At 36.3% G+C, this 21,843-nt stretch overlaps 1 protein-coding gene across 1 annotated transcript in view; it reads right to left on the bottom strand.

The window, feature by feature from the left end:
- RYR3 (ryanodine receptor 3) overlaps nucleotides 1-21,843 on the bottom strand; it is a 570,927-nt gene that overhangs the window by 220,817 nt on the left and 328,267 nt on the right. The window contains exons 39-40 of the mRNA XM_044660040.1: nucleotides 19,583-19,686; nucleotides 13,009-13,144 (exon numbers count right to left, since the gene is read on the bottom strand). Coding sequence (XP_044515975.1) covers nucleotides 13,009-13,144; nucleotides 19,583-19,686 — 240 coding nt within the window. The remainder of the gene's footprint in view (nucleotides 1-13,008; nucleotides 13,145-19,582; nucleotides 19,687-21,843) is intronic.

The raw sequence follows: 21,843 nt of genomic DNA, 5'->3' as shown, positions 1-21,843 counted from the left end.
ATTTTAGCCAATCTGCTAGGTGTGAGGTGATACCTCAGAGTTGTTTTGATTTGCATTTCTCTAATTATTAGAGATTTAGAACACTTTCTCATGTGCTTATTGATACTTTTGATTTCTTTATCTGAAAATTGCCTATTCATGTCTCTTGCCCATTTATCAATTGGGGAATGGCTTGATTTTTTATACAATTGCTTTAACTCCTTGTATATTTGAGAAATTAGACCCCTGTCAGAGTTTTTTGTTATAAAGATTTTTTTCCAATTTGTTGTTTCCCTTCTGATTTTGGCTGCATTGTTTTTGTTTGTACAAAAGCTTTTTAGTTTAATATAATCAAATCCATTTAGTTTACATTTTGTAATTTTCTCTAACTCTTGCTTGGTTTTAAAATCTTTCCTTTCCCAGAGATCTGACAAGTATACTATTCTGTGTTCACTTAACTTATTTATAGTTTCCCTCTTTATATTCAAGTCATTCACCCATTCTGAATTTATCTTGGTGTAGGGTGTGAGGTGTTGATCTAAACCTAATCTCTCCCATATTCTTTTCCAAATTTCCCAGCAGTTTTTGTCAAATAGTGGATTCATGTCCCAAAAGTTGGGCTCTTTGGGTTTATCATACACTGTCTTGCTGATGTCATTTACCCCAAGTCTATTCCACTGATCCTCCCTTCTGTCTCTTAGCTAGTACCATATGGTTTTGATGACTGCTGCTTTATAGTATAGTTTAATATCTGGTACTGCTAGGCCCCCTTCCTTCACATTTTTTTCATTATTTCCCTTGATATTCTTGATCTTTTGTTATTCCAAATGAAATTTGTTATAGTTTTTTCTAATTCAGTAAAGAAGTTTTTTGGTAGTTTGATAGGTATGCTGCTAAATAGGTGAATTACTTTGGGTAGAATGGTCATTTTTATTATGTTAGCTTGTCCTACCCATGAGCAATCAATGGCTTTCCAATTGTTTAGATCCAGTTTTATTTGTTTGGAAAGTGTTTTGTAGTTGTTTTCATATAATTGCTGTGTTTGTTTTGGTAGATAGATTCCTAAGTATTTTATATTGTCTAGGGTGATTTTAAATGGTGTTTCTCTTTCTACCTCTTGCTGCTCTAATGTGTTGGAAATGTATAGGAATGCTAATGATTTATGCGCATTTATTTTGTATCCTGCAACTGTGCTAAAGTTGTTGATTATTTCTATAAGCTTCTTAGTTGATTCTCTAGGATTTTTTAAGTAGACCATCATATCATCTGCAAAGAGTGATAGCTTAGTCTCCTCATTGCCTATTTTGATACCTTCAATTTCTTTTTCTTCTCTAATTGCTACTGCTAGTGTTTCTAGTACTATGTTGAATAATAGAGGTGATAATGGGCATCCTTGTTTCACTCCTGATCTTATTGGGAAGACTTCTAATTTATCCCCATTGCATATGATGTTTGTTGATGGTTTTAGGTATATACTGTTTATTATTTTTAGGAAAGGTCCTTCTATTCCTATACTTTCCAGTGTTTTCAATAGGAATGGATGCTGTATTTTGTCAAAGGCTTTTTCAGCATCTATTGAGATAATCATGTGATTATCATGTGATAGACTGTTGATATGGTCAATTATGTGAATGGTTTTCCTAATGTTGAACCATCCTTGCATTCCTGGTATAAATCCCACCTGATCACGGTGGATGATCTTCTTAATTACTTGCTGGAGTCTCTTTGCTAATATTCTACTTAAGATTTTTGCATCTATGTTCATTAGGGAGATTGGTCTGTAGTTTTCTTTCTCTGTTTTTGATCTCCCTGGCTTTGGAATCACTACCAAATTTGTGTCATAAAAAGGATTTGGTAGGACTCCTTCTTTGCTTATCATATCAAATAATTTGTATAGTATTGGGCTTAGTTGCTCTTTGAATGTCTGATAGAATTCACTTGTGAATCCATCAGGCCCTGGCGATTTTTTCTTAGGGAGTTCTTTGATGGCTTGTTCAATTTCTTTTTCTGATATGGGATAATTTAGGTATTCTATTTCTTCTGCTGTTAATCTAGGCAATTTATATTTTTGTAAATATTCATCCATATCTCCTAAATTGTTATATTTATTGCCATATAATTGGGCAAAATAGTTCTTAATGATTGCCTTAATTTCCCTTTCATTAGAGGTGAGGTCTCCCTTTTCATCTTTGATATTGTCAATTTGGTTTTCTTCTTTCCTTTTTTTATTACATTGACCAGTACTTTGTCTATTTTATCTGCTTTTTCAAAATACCAGCTTCTAGTCTTATTTATTAATTCAATAGTTCTTTTACTTTCGATTTTATTAATTTCTCCCTTGATTTTTAGTATTCCTAATTTAGTTTTTATCTAGGGATTTTTAATTTGCACGCTTTTTAATTTTTTGAGTTGCATGCCCAATTCATTAATCTCTGCCCTCCTTAATTTGTTAATATATGCACTCAAGGATATAAATTTGACCCTTAGTGCTGCCTTGGCTGCATCCCACAGAGTTTGGTAGGATGTCTCATCATTGTCATTCTCTTCAATGAAATTGTTGATTGTTTCTATGATTTCTTCTTTGACTAATTGGTTTTGGAGAATCATATGATTTAATTTCCAATTAGTTTTTGATTTACCTGTCCAGGTGCCCTTACTAATTATTATTTTTATTGTATTATGATCTGAAAAGGTTACATTTATTATTTCTGCTCTTTTGCATTTGTTTGCAATGTTTCTATGCCATATTACATGGTCAATCTTTGTGAATGTACCATGTGCAGCTGAAAAAGTGCATTCCTTTTTGTCCCTATTTTTTTTCTCCACATATCAATTAAATCTAATTTTTCTAGGACTTCATTCACCTCTCTTACCTCTTTCTTATTTATTTTTTGGTTTGATTTATCTAGATCTGAAAGAGGAATATTTAGATCTCCCACTATTATGGTTTTACCATCTATTTCCTTCTTGAGCTCTGCCAGTTTCTCCTTTATGAATTTGGATGCTATGCCACTTGGTGCATACATATTGAGCAGTGTTATTTCCTGATTGTTTATACTGCCTTTAATCAGGATATAATGATCTTCCCTGTCTTTTTTAATCCTATCTATTTTTACTTTGGCTTTGTCAGAAATCATAATAGCCACTCCTGCCTTCTTCTTCTCATTTGATGCCCAAAAGATTTTGCTCAAGCCCTTAACCTTAAACTTGTGTATGTCCACCCGCATCATATGTGTTTCTTGAAGACAACATATGGTAGGGTTTTGGTTTCTAATCCACTCTGCTATTTGCTTCCATTTTATGAGCAAGTTCATCCCATTCACATTCAGAGTTATAATTATCAATTGGGCATTCGCTGACATTTCTGTATCCTCCCCTATTCCTACCCCTTCTTCTTAAACTATTTCCTTTTAAACCAGTGGTTTGCTTTAAACCTGTATCCCTTATCCCCTCCCTTGATTAACTTCCCTTTCTACCCTCTCCCTTATTATTCCCCTCATTTTATTTTTAAAGGCCTAAGAAATTCCCTCCCCCTTCTTCTCCCCTCCCTTTTTTTGACCTCCCCACTCCCCTATTCCCCTTGGTTTATCCCTTCTGACTTTCTCAGTAGGGTTAGATAGAGTTTTATATCCCAATGGATAATATAGCTACTCTTCCCTCTAAGGGTTGATTACACTGAGAGTAAGGTTTAAATATTACCTCTTAATGCTCTCTTCCTCTCCTTCTTATAATAGTATTTGTCCCCTCCCCTTCCTATGCCCTCTTCGTGTGTAATAGAATATCCTATTTTTCTTATTCTCTCAAGTTTCTCTTGGTGTCCCCTGCTATTCACCCCCCTCTTTTCCACACCCCCCATATCATCTTAGACCATTTAGTATTCCACCCTCTCCCTATGAATTATTCTTCTGATTACTATAATAGTGAATACTATAATAGTGAATAGAGTTCACTACAGAGAATTATACGTAGCATTTCTCCACATAGGAATACAGATAATTAGATCTTACTGAGGCCCTTAAAAAGTCAAATTTAAAAATTATGAGTTTTCTTTCTTTCCCCTCTGTTTCTTATTTACCTTTTCATGTTTCTCTTGATTTTTGTGGTTGGATATCAAACTTTCCATTTAGTCCTGGTCTTTTCTGCGCAAATATTTGGGAATCTTCAATTTTGTTGAATGCCCATACTTTCCCCTGGAAGTATATAGTCAGTTTTGATGGGTAGTTGATCAATGGTTGAAGGTCCAGCTCTCTTGCCTTTCTGAATATCATATTCCAAGCCTTGTGGTCTTTTAGCGTGGAGGCTGCCAGATCCTATGTGATCCTGATTGGTGCTCCTTGATATTTGAATTGTCTCTTTCTGGCTTATTGTAAATTTTTTTCTTTTGCTTGGAAGCTCTTGAATTTGGCTATTATATTCCTGGGCATTGTCTTTTCTGGGTCTAGTGTAGAGGATGATCTATGGATCCTTTCAATGTCTATATTGCCCTCTTGTTGTAGAACTTCAGGGCAATTTTGCTGAATAATTTCTTTTAGTATGGAGTCCAAATTTCTATTAATTTCTGCTTTTTTCAGGAAGACCAATGATTCTCAACGTGTTTCTTCTAGACCGGTTTTCTTGGTCTGTCACTTTCTCATTGAGATATTTCATGTTTCCTTCTATTTTATCAGTCTTTTAACTTTGTTTTATTTGTTCTTGCTGTCTTTAGACATCATTGGCTTCTAATTGCTCAATTCTAGCCTTTAGGGCCTGGTTTTCGGCTATAATCTTTTGGTTTTCCTTTTCAATCTGGTCATTTCTGGTGTTCAATTTGGTTATCAGTTCATTTGATTTCTGTGCTTCACTTTCCAATTGCAAAATTCTGCCTTTTAAACTTTTATTTTCTTGCCTGATTTCCTTTTGAGCTATTTCCCATTTCTCTAGCCAAATCTTTTCCAACTTTCTCATCATCTCAAATTTGAACTCTTCAAGCGCTTGTGACTAGTTTTCATTATTTTGGGAGGGTCCAGATGCTTGTTTTTTCTCCTCTTCTGTTTGCTTGGTTGTCTGGATTTTCTTCGTGTAAAAGTTGTCGAGTGGTAAAGATTTCTTCTTCTTGTTGTTAATCTTTCTCTTTTCGCCTTCCTGTTTCTGGGTTGCCATTGTTAGCCCAGCCAGTTCTCAGCTTTATCCTTGTGCTCAGGGTATGTCTGCGCTCTTTAGCCTCCTGGGGTCTCAGCTCTGGTTGTTCTCAAGGTCAAGCCCCCTGGTGCACCACCTTGCTTGATCCTCTGCCTGAGGCTCCTTTATAAGTCTCAGGGTGCTGCTTCCACAGTCGTTTACCCATCTGCACTAGTTCCCCACTCAGGGTTTCAGAGTCTTCGCTCTTGCGCGCACGCCTGTGTCTGCCTCCACCCGCGCCTGAGTGCCGTGTTCTCGCTCAAAGTCCATGTGTGTTCTTTAGCCTTTTGGGGTCCTAAGTCTTGCTGCTCTCAGGAGCAGGCCCTGGAGCTGCTAATGACTCAATGGGTGCCCCAAACTTGCTCTATTTTTCTTGAGCTGGCTTTGGCGTTGTAGGTGGTGTGTGTGTGTGTGGGGGGGTGGTGGGGTTGCTCAGCCCGCAATTTAGTGAGAGCTGTTTCACCCCTTTATAGCATGGAAATGCCCTGATTCCATGTACCTTCCATGCTGTGCCCTGTTGTGGGGTCCCTCTGTTCGTCTGGATTTGTTTTTATGTCCCCTTGAGGAGTCCTGTATGTTTCGGTTAGGAGAGGTTAAGTGCTGCTTTTTACTCTGCCACCATCTTAACCAGGAAGCCCTCTTCTGTTGACTCTTAATTTTTATACTTTCTGACCACCATGTGGGATACAGACAGTGTGGAATGTTAATCAGTCACATTTTGGGTGGTTATTCCAGAAAGGTGGTTGAGGGAACTGAGGAGGCTACTGAGCTTTTGACTTAAGGAAAGTATTATTGGGTGGGTGATTTAACTATTACCTTTCCTCATGGGACAATGAATATAGTGCCATACTATCTTTCTGGAAGTTTAAGGAAAGAAGTACTTAAACTAATAATAATGCTTACACTGCAACAGTACAACTATGGTACCCAAAAATGTCAAAGTAAATGCTCAAAATGCTACAGAAACAGGAGAAGTAACTGGCTATGTGGCATATTTAACCATGACTCTGAGTCAGTTTTGGGGTATAAAATGCTTAGGGTTACACAATTTTATTTGTAGGTTAAATTTTGTCTAAGTTTTCCCACAATGATCGCAATATTAGTCTTGATTAGATAAGTGAAGTTTGTATCAGGACAAATTAAAGCATATGGACTTTATTTATGGTTTGTGGTAAAAATTCATTTGCTCACATAGCCTTATTTCTTCTGAGACTTATAAGTCTATGATTATTAATATGTCTCCTTAACTAATCTTAAATTAGAATAATCCAGGTTTGACATCCATGGGAAGTCATAAAACACTTTAAAAGTTAACCATTTACAGATACTATAGAGAAGTGCAAGGAAAACAATTTCCAAGATCTGACTAGGTAAAGTATGTGTCAGGATCAGAAAAAAGAAAATAGTCTAGCTTTTCAATCATCTGTAGTTCATATACTTTGCCAATAGACCAAAGAGCAAGTGGTATACCCCTGTCACAAGAGCATTTTTGCAAGGCAGAGAGATTCAAGAGAATAGAATGAAATGGAATGGAATAAACATTTAGCACCTATCATAAGCCAGGCACTTTGACAAATATTATCTCATTTGATTCTCAGAACAACCCTGGAAGGAAGGTGCTATCTCCAAAAAAAGAGCAGTTGTGGAGGTAGCAATGAGAGCACTTTAGTTCCAAAATGAATAACAGGATTTTTAATGGCATGAATATTTACATCTTCTTTCATTAAAGAAGCTCAGAATTTTTTTACATTACCTTTATACCATTTTTAAAAACTACTTTCAGAGGTAGGGAAATGTAGAGGATTTAATTCTCTTTTCTAGTTGGAATAAAACAATATTTCTTATTAAAGCTAGATTTTATTATATTCATCAGCTATTATTACAATTGTTTATTAAATCTAGAAAATAAAGAAATTATGGTATGGTTCTTTGGAATCTGGCAAGTGTCCCTAAAAATGTAAACATTAAATTTCATTAAGATATCTATTTTTCCTCATTATAGATCCCTCCTTGCTCCTAATCTAAGTTAGTACAAAAATTTTGAGCTCTATAACAGTTTTTTTTATTGCTTTATAACAGAATTCCTGACTACAACTACAAAGTAAATATAAGATTCTCAAAGTCATTATTTTCCAGGTTAAATGCAACCTAAAGACTCATATAAAAAATGAAATCGAGAAAGTTCATTTAGGAACTGAGTATCGATTAAGATGTCTTATGGGATGCCCTATAAGTAACATTTGTAGTAGGTATCATATAGAATTTCCCAATTTCATTATTTTACATGACAAATTCTGGTGTTTGGTCAGTGTGTTAAAATGTTGCTATTTGCAAACAAATTAAACAGTGTATTAAAATTAAATCGAAGGAAAAATACAAATGCTATATGCTCATTAGGGAGATAATATTGAAATATTTGCTTATTTCTGAGTAGAGGATCCATTCTTGAGAACATCTTAGAATTTAAAAAAATCATGGCAGCAAATGGATCCATCTCATATAATAAACTTTTATCATTAAGATTCAATGAAATAATTTTTATTTAATTTAATAACTAATACTAATTTGATAAAGATTTATAAAATGTTTCGAGGTCCTTCAATGAAACATGATAATTACTAGTTCAGGGCCCAAATGCTTTTGTAAAAATAAGTAGTAGATCCATACAAGTGACTATATAACAAAATATTTTGAGGGATTCTTTAGAATACATTTTAATGGAATTTTGTCTCTAATAATAATAATGATATCTTGGATGCTTTCAGAATTTTCCCTTTCAAGAATTCTAAATACTTTTATAGCTACTCATCTGACTCTTAATAATTCCTTTCAACAAAAGGTTTAAAAAGGACACATTTTTTCCTTTCCAAATTCCTATGAAGCAAGTGAAAGGAAATATAATTCTTATTTTACATATGGACATACAAGTCTGCATTTTTACTCTAAACATTGAAACACAAATTTGGAATTAAAGGGTACAGAGATTCTTGACTTCAGACCCACTTTATTCTTCATTAATTTACTCTCTGCTGAAGAGATGACCCTTATCCCAGGCAAGGTCAACTCTTCTACATACATCCTTCATGCCATTCTCTCCTGTCTTCTTTTGCAGAATGCCTACATAATCATATGCTCTAGATCTCTAATTTTATTCTTCCTTCATACTGATTCCTTCAGCACTGTCAACATACAGAGCCAACCAAAACCAAACCCTTCACTAGGCAGCCATGCTTTTAAATGATTATCCTATATCTACTCTCTGTTTTGTAGCCAAAATATTATAAAAATCTAGCTATGCTCAGTGATTTGATTTCTCTTATTTGTTTCTCAACCCTTTGCAATCTGCTTTCCAACCTCATCATTTACCTAAAAGTTTCTTTTTTTCTAAGGCTGTCATTTTTTTTAAAGTATAGAAAACCACCAGGAAAATCTACTAAATACAATCTATTTTCTAAGAAGTATATATTAAATTCATTAACTAGGACCAAAACTACTCTCCTTAATGCTTTCCAACTTCCTTCTGTTCTTTATGTTATTTTAAAAATATTTTAAAAATATACTGTTGATGATCTTTTCCCCTTTTTGGTCTCTTTACTCACAATTCTTCCCAGCCACTTTCTTCCACAAAAAAACTCCACCTTTCCTAGTAACTAATAAGTAGTTAAATAAAACAAATTCACACATTGGCTGTGTCTGAAAATGCTTGTTGTACCTCTAGTATATCACCTCTCTGCTTAGAGGAAGGAAGTATATACTTAAGTCATGAGTCTTCTGGCATTGTAATCAATTGGTCATCACATTTATCAGTTCCTAAGCCATTCAAAGTTTTTTTTCCTTTGCAAAATGCTTATAACCATAAATTGCTTCTCCTTGTTCTGCTCACTTCACTCCTCAGAAGATCATATAAGTCTTCACAGTTAACCTACCACTCCTGCCATTTTATAAGTGATAATATTATATCCATATTTTATAATTTGTTCAGTTACCCCTCAATTGATAAGCCTTCACTGTTTTTTAGTTTTTTGCTGCAAGTGTTTTTGCTAAAAGTGCTGCTATAAATATTTTTGTACAATGGTTCCTTTCCCTCTTTTCCATTTCTTTGGGATATAATTCTAGTAAGGAATCAAAGGGGTAGGCACAGGTTAGTGACATTGGGGGTACATTTTCAAATTGCTTTTCAGAATGGGTGGGATGATTCACAGCCCCACCTGATAATGCTATAGTGTACCTAAATCCCTCCCAAACATCTTCAACAATAGTTTCTTTTTTTTTTTTTTTTGGCCATTTTTGCTAATGATTCAATATTTATATATCAATATTCATTAGAGATTGCTCTAGATTTTTCTTTCTCTGCTTTATCTCTGTTTTAGGTAACAGTTACATATGTCTAATAAAAGCAATTTGGTCCCTTCTTTCCTGATTTTTATAAATAAATTTCATTCCCAGGGATTTATTATAACTAACTTTGCTCATATTTATTCAAGGTCTTCATTTATTTATATTTTTAGAAAAATTACCTTTATTTGTGCAGGTAGGTGCCATTGTGTATAAAGGGCTAGGGATACTTAAGTATAATTCTACCTACAAACATTTTTACTATCCATGTAATCCTGGGTAAGTCCCTTAATCTGTGATTATCTCAATTTATTCAACTGTAAAATATGGATAATACCAGCACTTACATATCAGAATTATTTTAAGAATTCAATGAGATAGTATTTGTAAAGATTTAGCATAATGATTAGTATGTAGTAGATAATGTATAAATGCTCATTCCCCTCTCTTCCCCTTTTGGTTAAATTTGTCAAAGTGTGAAAGGGACATTCTAAGGTCTCCAATTATTATAGTTTTGTTGTTAACTTCTCCTTGTAATTAAATTAGTATTTTCTTTAACTACTTTGCTTATATGTTTATTTTTCATTCAACCTACCTATGGGCTATAGTAATCTTTCTTAATTCTATGCTGTATTTAAATTTTATCTTTTTCTTTCTTTTTAAAAAAATCAATAAAACAGAACAAATTATAGTCAACCCCTGTGTTTGTCTTTTTAAACTCTGTGACCCTTGAAGACAGTGGAATTCTGAAGATATTTGTCTTTTCTTTGATTATTAAAATATAAGCACTTTATTGTCATTTAGTCCCTTCAAATTGCTCAAATATATTTGCCTATGTTTCTTTTAGTGCCTGTGTTTGTATTTAAAAATCCCACCCATCTTGTTTTTTTAAAATCAGCAATGTTTTAAGGTCCTCTATTCTTTAAAAAATCCATTTATCCTAATGTGACAATTAGATTAAGTCTACGCTGCCCATCTTAAAATTTAGTCACCAAAGGTGATAACATCTCTAATTTTGGGAGGTCTGTAACTCATGTGTGCTAGAATGGGTGATGAATCAGAATCAATTGACTGCCCCCTAGGCAGTCCTAAGAGAAGCCTATGTTGTTTTTTGTTTGTTTGTTTGTTTTTAAGGATTTTAGTTTTTTATTTTATTTTTTAAAATTTAAATATTTTATTTTTTTTAGAAAAATTTTCCTTGGTTACATGATTCATGTTTTTACTTTCCCCTTCAACCCCCCTTCACACACACCCATATCCAACACACATTTCCACTGGTTTTAATATGTGTCATCTTTCAAGACTTATTTCCATATTATTGATAGTTGTATTGCTGTGGTCATTTCGAGTCTACCTTCCCAACCATGACTGCATCAACCCATGTGTTCAAGCAGTTGTTTTTCTTCTGTGTTTCCACTCCTGTAGTTCTTCCTCTGAATGTGGGTAGCGTTCTTTTCCATAAATCCTTCAGAATTGTCCTGAGTCATTGCATTGCTGCTAGTACAGAAGTTCATTACATTCAATTTTACCACAGTGTATCAGGCTCTGTGTACAATGTTCTGGTTCTGCTCTTTTCACTCTGCATCAATTCCTGGAGGTCTTTCCAGTTCACACGGAATTCCTCCAGTTTATTATTCCTTTGAACACAATAGTATTCCATCACCAGCATATGCCACAATTTGTTCAGCCATTCCTCAATTGAAGGGTACACCCTTGTTTTCCAGTTTTTTGCCACCACAAAAAGTGCAGCTATAAATATTTTTGTACAAGTCTGTTTATCTATGATCTCTTTGGGGTACAAACTCAGCAATGGTATGGCTGGATCAAAGGGCAGGTAGTCTTTTAGAAACCTTTGGGCATAGTTCCAAATTGCCAGCCAGAATGTTTGGATCACAACTCCACCAGCAATGCATTAATGTCCCAATTTTGCCACATCCCTTCCAGCATTCATTGCTCTCCCCTGCTGTCATTTAGCCAATCTGCTAGGTGTGAGGTGATACCTCAGAGTTGTTTTGATTTGCATTTCTCTAATTATTAGAGATTTAGAACACTTCCTCATGTGCTTATTGATAGTTTTGATTTCTTTATCTGAAAATTGCCTATTCATGTCCCTTGCCGATTTATCAATTGGGGAATGGCTTGAGATGCGTCTATTGTGACTGGACACACAAACTAGGAGGAAGGCACAGGAAGTGATGCATAAGTGACCCTTTTAAAAAGAGACCTCAGTCATCTGGGCTGAGGAGTCTTCTAGCTTTCCTGGTTCGTGGAGGAGTGGTGGTTCAGATGTTGAGACCTTGGTGGGACTGCTCTTAATATCTTCTTTGGAATTCCATGTGGTGAGTTTAAAGACTGAATCTTCCTGAACTTCTCTTAAGGAACTTCCCTTTAATAGAGACTCTGTGAATGAAGCTTTGCTTCTTTCACCTCTGGGCCTCTGGCCCTCTGACTCTCGGCTGAGGGTTAATTAGATCTACCTGGATTAATTAGAGGATCATAGTAATTTACCTACTGTGTTAAGATTCTTATTTCCTTATTTCTTCTACCTCTTCTCAATTGTAAATAAACTTTCATAAAAGTCAATTTTGACTTGAGGTTATTCCTTAATTGGGGAAATTTCCCCTGGTGACCCCTTTTTAATATATTCAACCAAAAACCCTTTCCCCCCCTTATACTAGTAGGATTATATAGATTTTTGAGTGAGTTATTCTTTCCTATAGTGACTTGGTATGTATTTATTCTTCCCCCTAGATTATCATATCTATACATTTTTCTCATATAAAATAATTGTAGCATAGTTTTGTATGACCTAGACTCTAATTTCTTGGTTCTTGAACTCTTTCTGGCTATTGTCAGTATTTTTTCCCCTTTTACCTGAATGCATTAGATTTTGGCTGTGACAATTTGGAATTTCTTTCAGGATATTTATGGTAGATTTTTTTCTATTTTCATTTTCCTATCTGGTTCCAATAACTCTGGGTAGTTTTAATGAAATATGATCTTGAGGGTTTTTTAGCCCTTATTTTTAAGGAGAACAACAATTTAAAAATCATTTTTGTTTCTACACTGACATCTTTCTTATCTGTTTACTCACACAGCAATCTGTTCTACCAACTACATTCCTAGGCTCATTACCACACTATTCCCAGCATACATACTATGATCCAGTCAGACTGGTCTTGCTATTCCTGATGCACAATATTCTATATCGTTTATCTATGCCTTTGTGTTAGCTGTTTTACATGATTAGAATGCATTTCTTCTTCACCTCTGTCCCTTAACATCCCTTGTTTGATCATCTTTTACCTGAAACCTTTCCTGATGCCTTCAGTAGTTGGTGCCCTTCTCTCTTCCCCACAAAGATAGGTAACTTTGATTTATTTTGCATATGTTTTTATATCCTTATATATGTATACTGTAATCTCCAAGAGAAAATAAGGTTCTTGAGGGAAGAGACTATCTCCTCTTTGTTTTTATATTGCCAACATTTAGCCTGCTTAGAGCTGTCTCTTAATAAATACTTGTTGATTGACTTACTGTTCACAAAGACAGCAAACCGTAGGAAGGACAAGTAACGCTCCCCTTCAATAGGGTTCCAGCCAATGTCAGGATATCCCCTGGCCAAAAGCATGGGGCAGCTCTGCAGACCACAGCCTGCCAAGTAAGTCACCACCTGCAATGTATGATAGAATGGTAAATATATATGTATATTTGTTTATAGAGAGTGAGCTGAATACCTATAGAAAATAAAGGAACCAGAGAATTTCTCCTTTTCATTGGCTAAGGAGAAGCACTGTGGTATGAAATTCAATGTGCTTTGATCAAAATGCTTTGTCCATTTTTGTTTCTAAAAGAAACAATTACTAATCAAGTAAAGATACTTTCAGTTTCCTTGCATTAAAATATAATTGAAATATAATAGACAAATGTTTATTCAATAATCATTTCCTAAGACTCCTCTGGTTCTAAGGAAGTAGGGTAAAGTAAAGAGAAGAATTCTGTCCAGTAATATATAGAAGCTCAATGACCTTTTTTTTGGTAAACCATTACCTTCCATCTTAGAAATGTCTAAGGACAGATTTAAACCAATTATCTTCCATCTTCAGGCCTGACTGGCTATCCACTGAGCTAGGTAGCTACCTCTCAATGGCCTCTGTGAAGATGGGATTGACTCTCCCCTTGCCTATTTTTAAATTCAATCAACCAAAAGTGTAGATACTCCTACTTAAGAGTATGTAGGAGAGGTTTACAAGCCACCAGCTAAAGTGGGTAACAACTCAGAAATGAATGACCACCCCCTGGGTAGTACTAAGCAAATTTAAAGACTACAATATGTCCCTGTAAAGTGGAGGAAGGGACAGGAAGTGACATAAAAAAGGACTATAAAAGGTGATGAACTTCCTGTTCGAGAGGTCTTCTTCCTGAATTTTCAGGTTGGAGGATCTTGGACTGGGACTGAAGCTTGGAACTATGATTTGGACCTGGGACTCTGGATCTTGGACTGCTTTTGATAAGACTGCTCCTGGATCTTCTCCTTTGGAGCTTCGACCAGGATGAATGAGAAGCTGACCCTCTTTTCCTGGCTTCTGGAGAAGTCAGTGAGAGTAGTTCTGGAGAGGCCTTCCTCTCTAAGAGAATGCACATGGGTGGAACCCTTGTTTGATTTACCACCTGGCTTTCTAGTTGGAGTTAACAAGCCCTACTGGAGTTGAATGAGCACTGGAGCAAATATTTAGCGTGGTTGGATAGACATCTTCTCTACCCTCCTTTTCATTTCTCTACTTTCACTCTATCTACCTCTTTGTAAATAAAGCTACTGAAAGTTAATTCAACTTGAGCTGTAATATTTTTAAATTGGCGACCACAGTATTATCTTTAAATTCTCATATATTTAGTCCAACCATAAAATTTAATTCCTTACACCTCATTTTTTTTAAACCCTTAACTTCTGTGTATTGGCTCTTAGGTGGAAGAGTGGTAAGGGTGGGCAATGGGGGTCAAGTGACTTGCCTAGGGTCACACAGCTGGGAAATGTCTGAGGCCAGATTTGAACCTAGGACCTCCTGTCTCTAGGCCTGATTCTCAATTCACTGAGCTACCCAGCTGCCCCCTCCTTACACCTCTTAATGGAACCTAAAGGAGCTGGCTTTGAAAGGCTCTACTGAGGATTCTATTGCTATCTGTATATGTCATGATTACACTGCAGTTGATTCATAGACCCATCCACTCTATTTCTGCATTAGCACCAATCAGTCATCAAAAGTTTACAGCATTCTCTATAATATGAGGGAAAGGCCAAGCAAATTGTAGAACATGTCAGTCTGGGTGCTCTCTTATAACTTAACAGAAGCTTCAGAGTTACTGGGAACATATCCATAGAATTTCAGATCTGGTACAGATATGGATATTTTGGAGACTGTCTTTGCTTGCCGTGAAGACATTATTTTAATTCTGACTCCAAATTCTTTTTTTAAACTCTTTACCTTCTGCCTTGGAACCAATACTGTGTATTGGTTCCAAGGCAGAAGAACGGTAAGGGCTAGGCAATGGGGGTTAAGGGACTTGCCCAGGGTCACACAGCTAGGAAGTATCTGAGGGCAGATTTAAACCTAGGACCTCTCTTTGCTAGGCCTGGCTCTCAATCTACTGAGCCAGCCAACTGCCACCTCCAATTTTTTTTGTAGAGGAAAGGAAAAAAAATGATAGACTGGCATTATAAGAACAAGGACTTTTTAAACTCCTCCTCCTAACTTTTTTTCCTGACAAGAATACCACTAAAATTTTTTTTAAATCTTCATAAAATTTGTGAGTTTTCTAGACATTTTCCAGGCCTCTTTAGTTTCTTTCTGAATATCATGAAAAAAATTAATAAAGTATAAGTTAACTCTAGAGATGACTGGTAAGTTGTACAATCACTCTCAAAGTAGTCTCATCCCCAAATGTCCTTATTTTTATGTCTATAAGAACAGAGGGCAGCCAGGTTGCTCAGTGGATTGAGAGTCAGGCCCAGAGACAGGAGACAGGTGGCGGGGTGCAGTTCTTGTGGCCTGTTAGGGCATGCACTTTTTCTGTTAATGACTTACTAAGTGTTAAGTAGGGATACTTTAAGTTCTTGATTGATTAACTTAAAATAAACAAAGGGAATAAAAATTTCTCTTTCATAACAGTAATGGCAATATTGTGGAATGATCAACTGCAGTAGACTTTGCTTTCAGCAGAATTACAATGATTCAGGATAATTCTGAGGATTTATGAAAAAGAATGCTATCTACTGTGGAACCTAGAAAGAGTCAGAATTAAAAATCCTGACCCCTGTATGGCATTATGGGCCTGACCCTTATATGACATTATGGTAAAATAGAATTATCCACTGGAATCCCAACCTTGCAGACCCCCAGTCTCCAGGGACTGACCTTATCTACCCTGAAGACCTTCCCCTTCTCCCTTTGATCTCTTCCCCTCTGGAATTCACCTTATCTACCTTAGGACATTCCCCTTATCTACAAGATTTCCTAACCTAAGGACATTCCTCTACCCTGTTCCATTCTGATTACTACTCCATAAAAACTCTAGCCCAGGCTCAGCTCAGGGTCACTCACCAACTTTAGGTGGGAGACCCTAGCTCGAGCTAGACAATAAAGTCCCTTTGCATATTGCATTGTTGGTTCAAGACTCATTTATTGGGATACTTCTCCGGGCATAACACTACCTCCAGAAAAAGAACTGTTGAAGTAGAAATGCATATGGAAACATGGTTTATCACTTGTTTATTTGGGTATATATTTTGGGATTTTTGTTCTATAAGACTTTACTTAAAAATGAATAACATGGAAATATATTTTATGTGATAATACATGTATATCCCAGTTTGAATTGCTTGTCAGCTCTGGGATGGGGGAGGGAGGCAATATGCATCATATGATTTTGGAAAACTTATGTGGAAATTTGTTACTAAAAGTAGTGGCTGGGCAAAGTGGCCTTCTAAAGGAAAGAAAAAGATATTCCTTTGTTAGAGGAAAAAGCACCATTTTAAAAGGGAGGCAACAAGTCCTCTATGATATTTTGACATACAGCCTCAATGTCCTATTCTCAGGGTGCTAGATAGTTTCCAGGACTATCAGCTGCTGCTAATCCTATTCCTGATTTCAATTTCCAACCCAGCAAATCTACATTCTTCTCTAATAAATTTTCTAAGGTGCTATCTAGTTCCTGGCACATTTTAAGAATTTTATGATTTTTTTAGAGTAGTATCATTTAAAGGGCTAAATGGAGACTATCAGCACATACTACATCTATGATAAGTACCTTCCTTAAAGATACCTTACTAACTGCTTTTTGTTTTTCAAGTGAAAGGGCACTACTAGTAACCAGAAAAATCAAAGTTATTGATTTCTTTTTACATTTATGTACAGTAGAGTTTGACTAAGGTGAAGTCCTTTGAGAATACACACCATGGAAAAGCACAGCTTGTGAAGATTAAATAAGTCCTAATATATACTGGTTGTAGGAATTTTCATAACATTTTGAGTCAAAAAAGGTCACACCCCATCCCCCAGATATAAGTTCTGGATGGTCCACCTTTATTACATTGCCCTTATTATCTAAATTCCTCTTCCCCAGCTGGGTGTTTGTCACTTTCAAAGGTGTGAAAGCTGATCCTTGAAGCTGTAGTTTTCTTGAAAGGAAATAATTCCCAGCCCTAATCCTCTAAAATATTGTTTGATGTGATAAATTCTGATGGAAGTTGTACATTTAATATTAATAATTTATAGCAAAAAGTAAAGTTGATTGATGCCTTTGTAACACTAGCTAGATAGTTTACTTGATTAGAAGAGAGCAGAGTACTAAGAAACCAAGGTCATTAGTCTAATTTTATAGCCCAAATCCCTCATTAACCCTTTAGCAAATGCCACTGGTCACAAAGAGAGAAAGGGGAAAGGATATGACTATATCTCTGTATAATTATTTATATCAGAGGAAAAATAACTTAAAATATGTGAAAAACAATACTGCTTGAGCTTTCCAGATATATTGATAACCCAGAGAATCAAGGAGGGCTTTGTGAGACTGACTTCATCAATAAAGACATAGTATGGCTTGAAAAAACTAGCAACCTTGGAGAGTGACAGTGAATAAACTAGTCGAAGTAACTATGGAAACTATCTTATATCAGCTTTCTTGGTCCCTGGGACTTTATTTGGGGCAGAGTGCTGTGAGAGGGGTCTCAATGAGAGACAGCAGAGTAAAGCGAAGGGTTAAAAACAGAGAGTCACACTGGCAGGTTTTAGCAGTCCTGGTTTATTCCATCATGCAGAGGCAGAAGCAATGTATAAATCCTATTCTGCTGTCAGAACTGAGCTAGCCCATCGTGGGAATTAGACAGTCAACAAAAATAATTTTGACCAGACTCTGTTTTCCTTCTGGCCAGACATCTGGAGGGAGGGAAATTTCCCTTGCCTCAGTATCTCTTTCTGAAGGTTGCATTTTCTCTGCAACTATGCCCTTTTCCTGGCCCTTTTTAGGAATGCCAGGAGGGGAGGAGGAAAGCATTTTAGGTGTATTTAACCCCTTGGCTCCCTACAATAGTTAACTTTAAGCCTCATAAATTCTAATGAGCAGACTATTTCTCTCTGTTAATCTCACCAGCTATTTCTGAAAACTTCCTGTTTAATTGTTATCATTTGGCCTTAAGTACCAGACATTTGGTCTTAAGACTTGGTGGGCCATTGTATTACTGAAACCTTGGGGCTGAGTTATGCTAATGTACCAAAATATGTACCAAAGAGCTTTTGTCTTACACTTAGCTGCTCTTGCATTTTGCAATCCCAAAACTCGTTTCTGGAACTGTCCACCCATAATTCTAGTCCCTTCTCCCACCTTCCTTTGTTAGAAAAACATATATTCTGCTGCCTGTCCTCTCAAAATCTGAACTTTTATCGTTAGGCTAATTGCTACACATGTGCATGTAGTTTCTTGTTTAATAATTATCCTGGTTTTAAAAGTATCTTATCTCATGCAGGTATCTCTTGGGTAATCTTCCATTTGGGAACCTAGGGACTTGGGCCCTATAGGGGTCAGTGCTTGGCTCAATATTCCCTCAAGTGTGCTCCCCTTAGAGGAAGAAAGGTCTAAGTTCTGTAGATGTCATGCCTCAGTTTATAAACACATGAATGTCAGTGCCATATTTCTTTAGATATGTAAATCATGTATATATAGGTATATATTCTTTATATTGTTATTCTAAATATAAACATCTTTCTGACTTCTCCAATTTTAGTCTACAAGTTGTTTGAGAGCTGGTAACTTATTATCAATTCTTAGATGACAGTTCAGTGTTATTTTTCTGAACAGGTATACAACACATGCTTGCTGACTATGTCCATGTATACAAATACACAAACACATATTTATGATATTGTTGAAGCCAAAAAGCTGAGACGCATAAACTAACAGCTTGACAGCATCATACCCTGTTAAGCAGGGGGGTTTTGATAGCGTCATGCTCTGCTCAGCAGGGCGGTTATCTGGAATTCATAGTTCTGGGGACACCACTCCTCCCTAGACAGAGCAGCCTTGAACAGGGCACCACTCCTCCCTAGACAGAGCAGCCTTGAACATTAAGAATTACATCCTATGGCACCTGGAAACCTCTATACTCCCATTGTCTAGCTATTATCAGACCCTAGCTATATCCCAGCCCTTGAAACTTATATATTCCCCTCTGTAGACGTAGCACTTGGGGAATTCTCTTACAGAACTCCCCCCAGTGCACTGGCAATAAAGCTTTCTCTTGCTTTGATTGCATTGTCTCGTGTGTTCCTCTGGTGGCCACCCATTTGAACCCTAATAGTATGTGCATTTCAGCATATAATATAGAGTCAGAATTACCAGACAATTATTATTATATCCATATGATCACTTTTCTTTTGAGACTCCTAAGATATATATCTTTCTGATGGGAAATCTCTTGGCTTGACTTTTCATTCATATTGAGCATTTAATAAGTGTTTACTCTGTGCTAAGTGCTTGGAATACAAAGAAAAAAACTCTTCATCAAGGATTTAAGATTCTATTTTCTTTGCTTTTGATGCATAAATCATACCACCCTTACCTTTTCAAGGTCTGGCTCCTCCAAGCCCAGTGCTAGCTCATTGTTGTCCATGACTGATGAAGCTGCCACATCAAGTGGGGTAGAACCCCTCATTGCTGGTGAGGCTGCAGAAAGACAAGACAGAACAAAGAGAAGCCAAACAACATTGCCTCTAAGATAGCTATAGGTGGGAGGGAACAATTTACATGGGAACCTAGATTTATGGTCTATTTTACACCAATGGGAGTCATCCTCCATTTGTATAAAAATGGCAATTTGAATAGCTTTTTTGTTTTGTTTTAACATTTTTTTTATCTTAAACTGAATAGAGAAGAAATGTATGATTCAATTACTGTTTTTTTTTTTAACCCTTAACTTCTGTGTATTGGCTCCTAGGTGGAAGAGTGGTAAGGGTAGGCAATGGGGGTCAAGTGACTTGCCCAGGGTCACACAGCTGGGAAGTGTCTGTAGCCAGATTTGAACCTAGGACCTCCTGTCTCTAGGCCTGACTCTCAATCCACTGAGCTACCCAGCTGCCCCCCTGATTCAATTACTGTTAAGAATGCTTCTTCTAATATAAAGGGTCTCCATTGTTTTTAAGTTCCCTTGCCTTTCTCCACAGCAGGGAATTTCAAAGAAACTCTATTTAGTGTCTGCAATTATTGTCCCCATTTTACAGATGAAAAAACTGAAGAGAGGAGATGTGTTATAGAGAAAAATATAGATTAGAGATTTAGTTAGCAGACAGCAGGCTTGGCTGGCAAGCTGGCAAGAGCTTGGAATTCCAAACTTGGAATCCTGTCACAGAGGGGACTAGCACACAGCAACTCTGGAGTTGGCAGTTGTGGGCAGTTGTTGGCTTGGTAAGCAGCTGTCTGGATGAGCCTGTGTGGTGTTTGGGATCTCAATACTTTGGATTTGTTCCTTAGAGCTGAATACAAGATCTTCAATCAACAAACAGTGAAGTTACAGGTTGAGACAGGATTTTTATCTGTATTGGTGGACACGCACAGAAAATCCCATCTCCCTGACTTCCCACTTGGATTATATCTTGCTGTGAAAACCAGAGTTTTCTGGGACCAGAGATATTTAGAGAACAGCCAAGGCCTGTTTCATGAGATACCTTTACCTCTGACAAGCCAGCCCTTGCCATCGGCAAATCTGCTGGTAGATTTAGTGTTCAGAATAGCCATCACCATACTTCCATTCCCTGACAGTTACCTTTAGAATTAAGTGGCAGTTTTCCCTTACTTCCCTTCACTCTCTATCCTAGTTTGTTATTAAAACCCTTTTATACAGACCTTCCTTGTTCTTCTCCTTTCCCAGACAAACCTGGCATCAGACAAAGGACCCACTGAGATAACCCTAGCAGCTTCTCCTGGTGGTTTCCTTCTCTCCTCCATTCCCATTCCTCTCCTTACCAAACCACCCTGTAGTTGTTTATCACTGGTTTTGTTATTCTGTTAGTTAACCCGCAGAGTTATTTATTCATTTACCATAATAGATATCAAGTCTTAATGTAGTTGGAATATAGTAGCAATCAGGTGTCCTGTATCCTAATATGTCAGTTGACCTATATGTTCCACTTAATTCTGGAGGGCATAATGTTATTGCTTTCTATATTTTAAAATCTCTCAAAATCTTTTGATTGACTTTTGGTTGACATTTGATTGACAATCAAATGATTGAAAAATCATTTCTGTCTTCAGTAAATAATATCAGACAAAATCATATTGCAAACTAGTATAGGATAGTGCTGTTTTAGGAAGAAAATGCTGACTACATGAGATAAATAGAAATTTGAATTACATATTTTTATGTAGTCATTTACATGTATATACAATTAATAAATTTTATTTATATACATAAAATTAAATTCTACTTGAAAGCCTCATCATCTCATAGAAATAACCCTAAGTTCTCAAAAGTTGTTGTATTAGTGGGTTATCAACTGTTTTGGTAGGAGTATCTTCACCAAAAAATTAAGGATCCTTGAAATACTGAAGTATGAAACGAAATAATAACATTTTATCATTTACATTCTTATGGGAAAAACCAGGGGAGTTAACTTAAATATTATAAATGTGGGTCCAGAAGGGTGTGCAGGAGACAGGAATGACAAAAGATGGGGACTTAACAAGTTAGGGAGACTGGGTTTAACTGTTAAGGAAAATGTCTGTCACCTTGCACCATCTAGACAAGGGACCTATGGAAACTAGCAAACAAATGACAAGAGTTTGTAACAAATTTAATTAAGGGAACTATGGTAAAGGATGGGAATA

The sequence above is a fragment of the Gracilinanus agilis genome, chromosome 2, assembly GCF_016433145.1.
Source record: "Gracilinanus agilis isolate LMUSP501 chromosome 2, AgileGrace, whole genome shotgun sequence".
Taxonomy (NCBI): Eukaryota; Metazoa; Chordata; class Mammalia; order Didelphimorphia; family Didelphidae; genus Gracilinanus; species Gracilinanus agilis.
The sequence above is the reverse complement of the archived record's forward strand: the minus strand, read 5'-3'. Positions and strand labels throughout refer to the sequence as shown.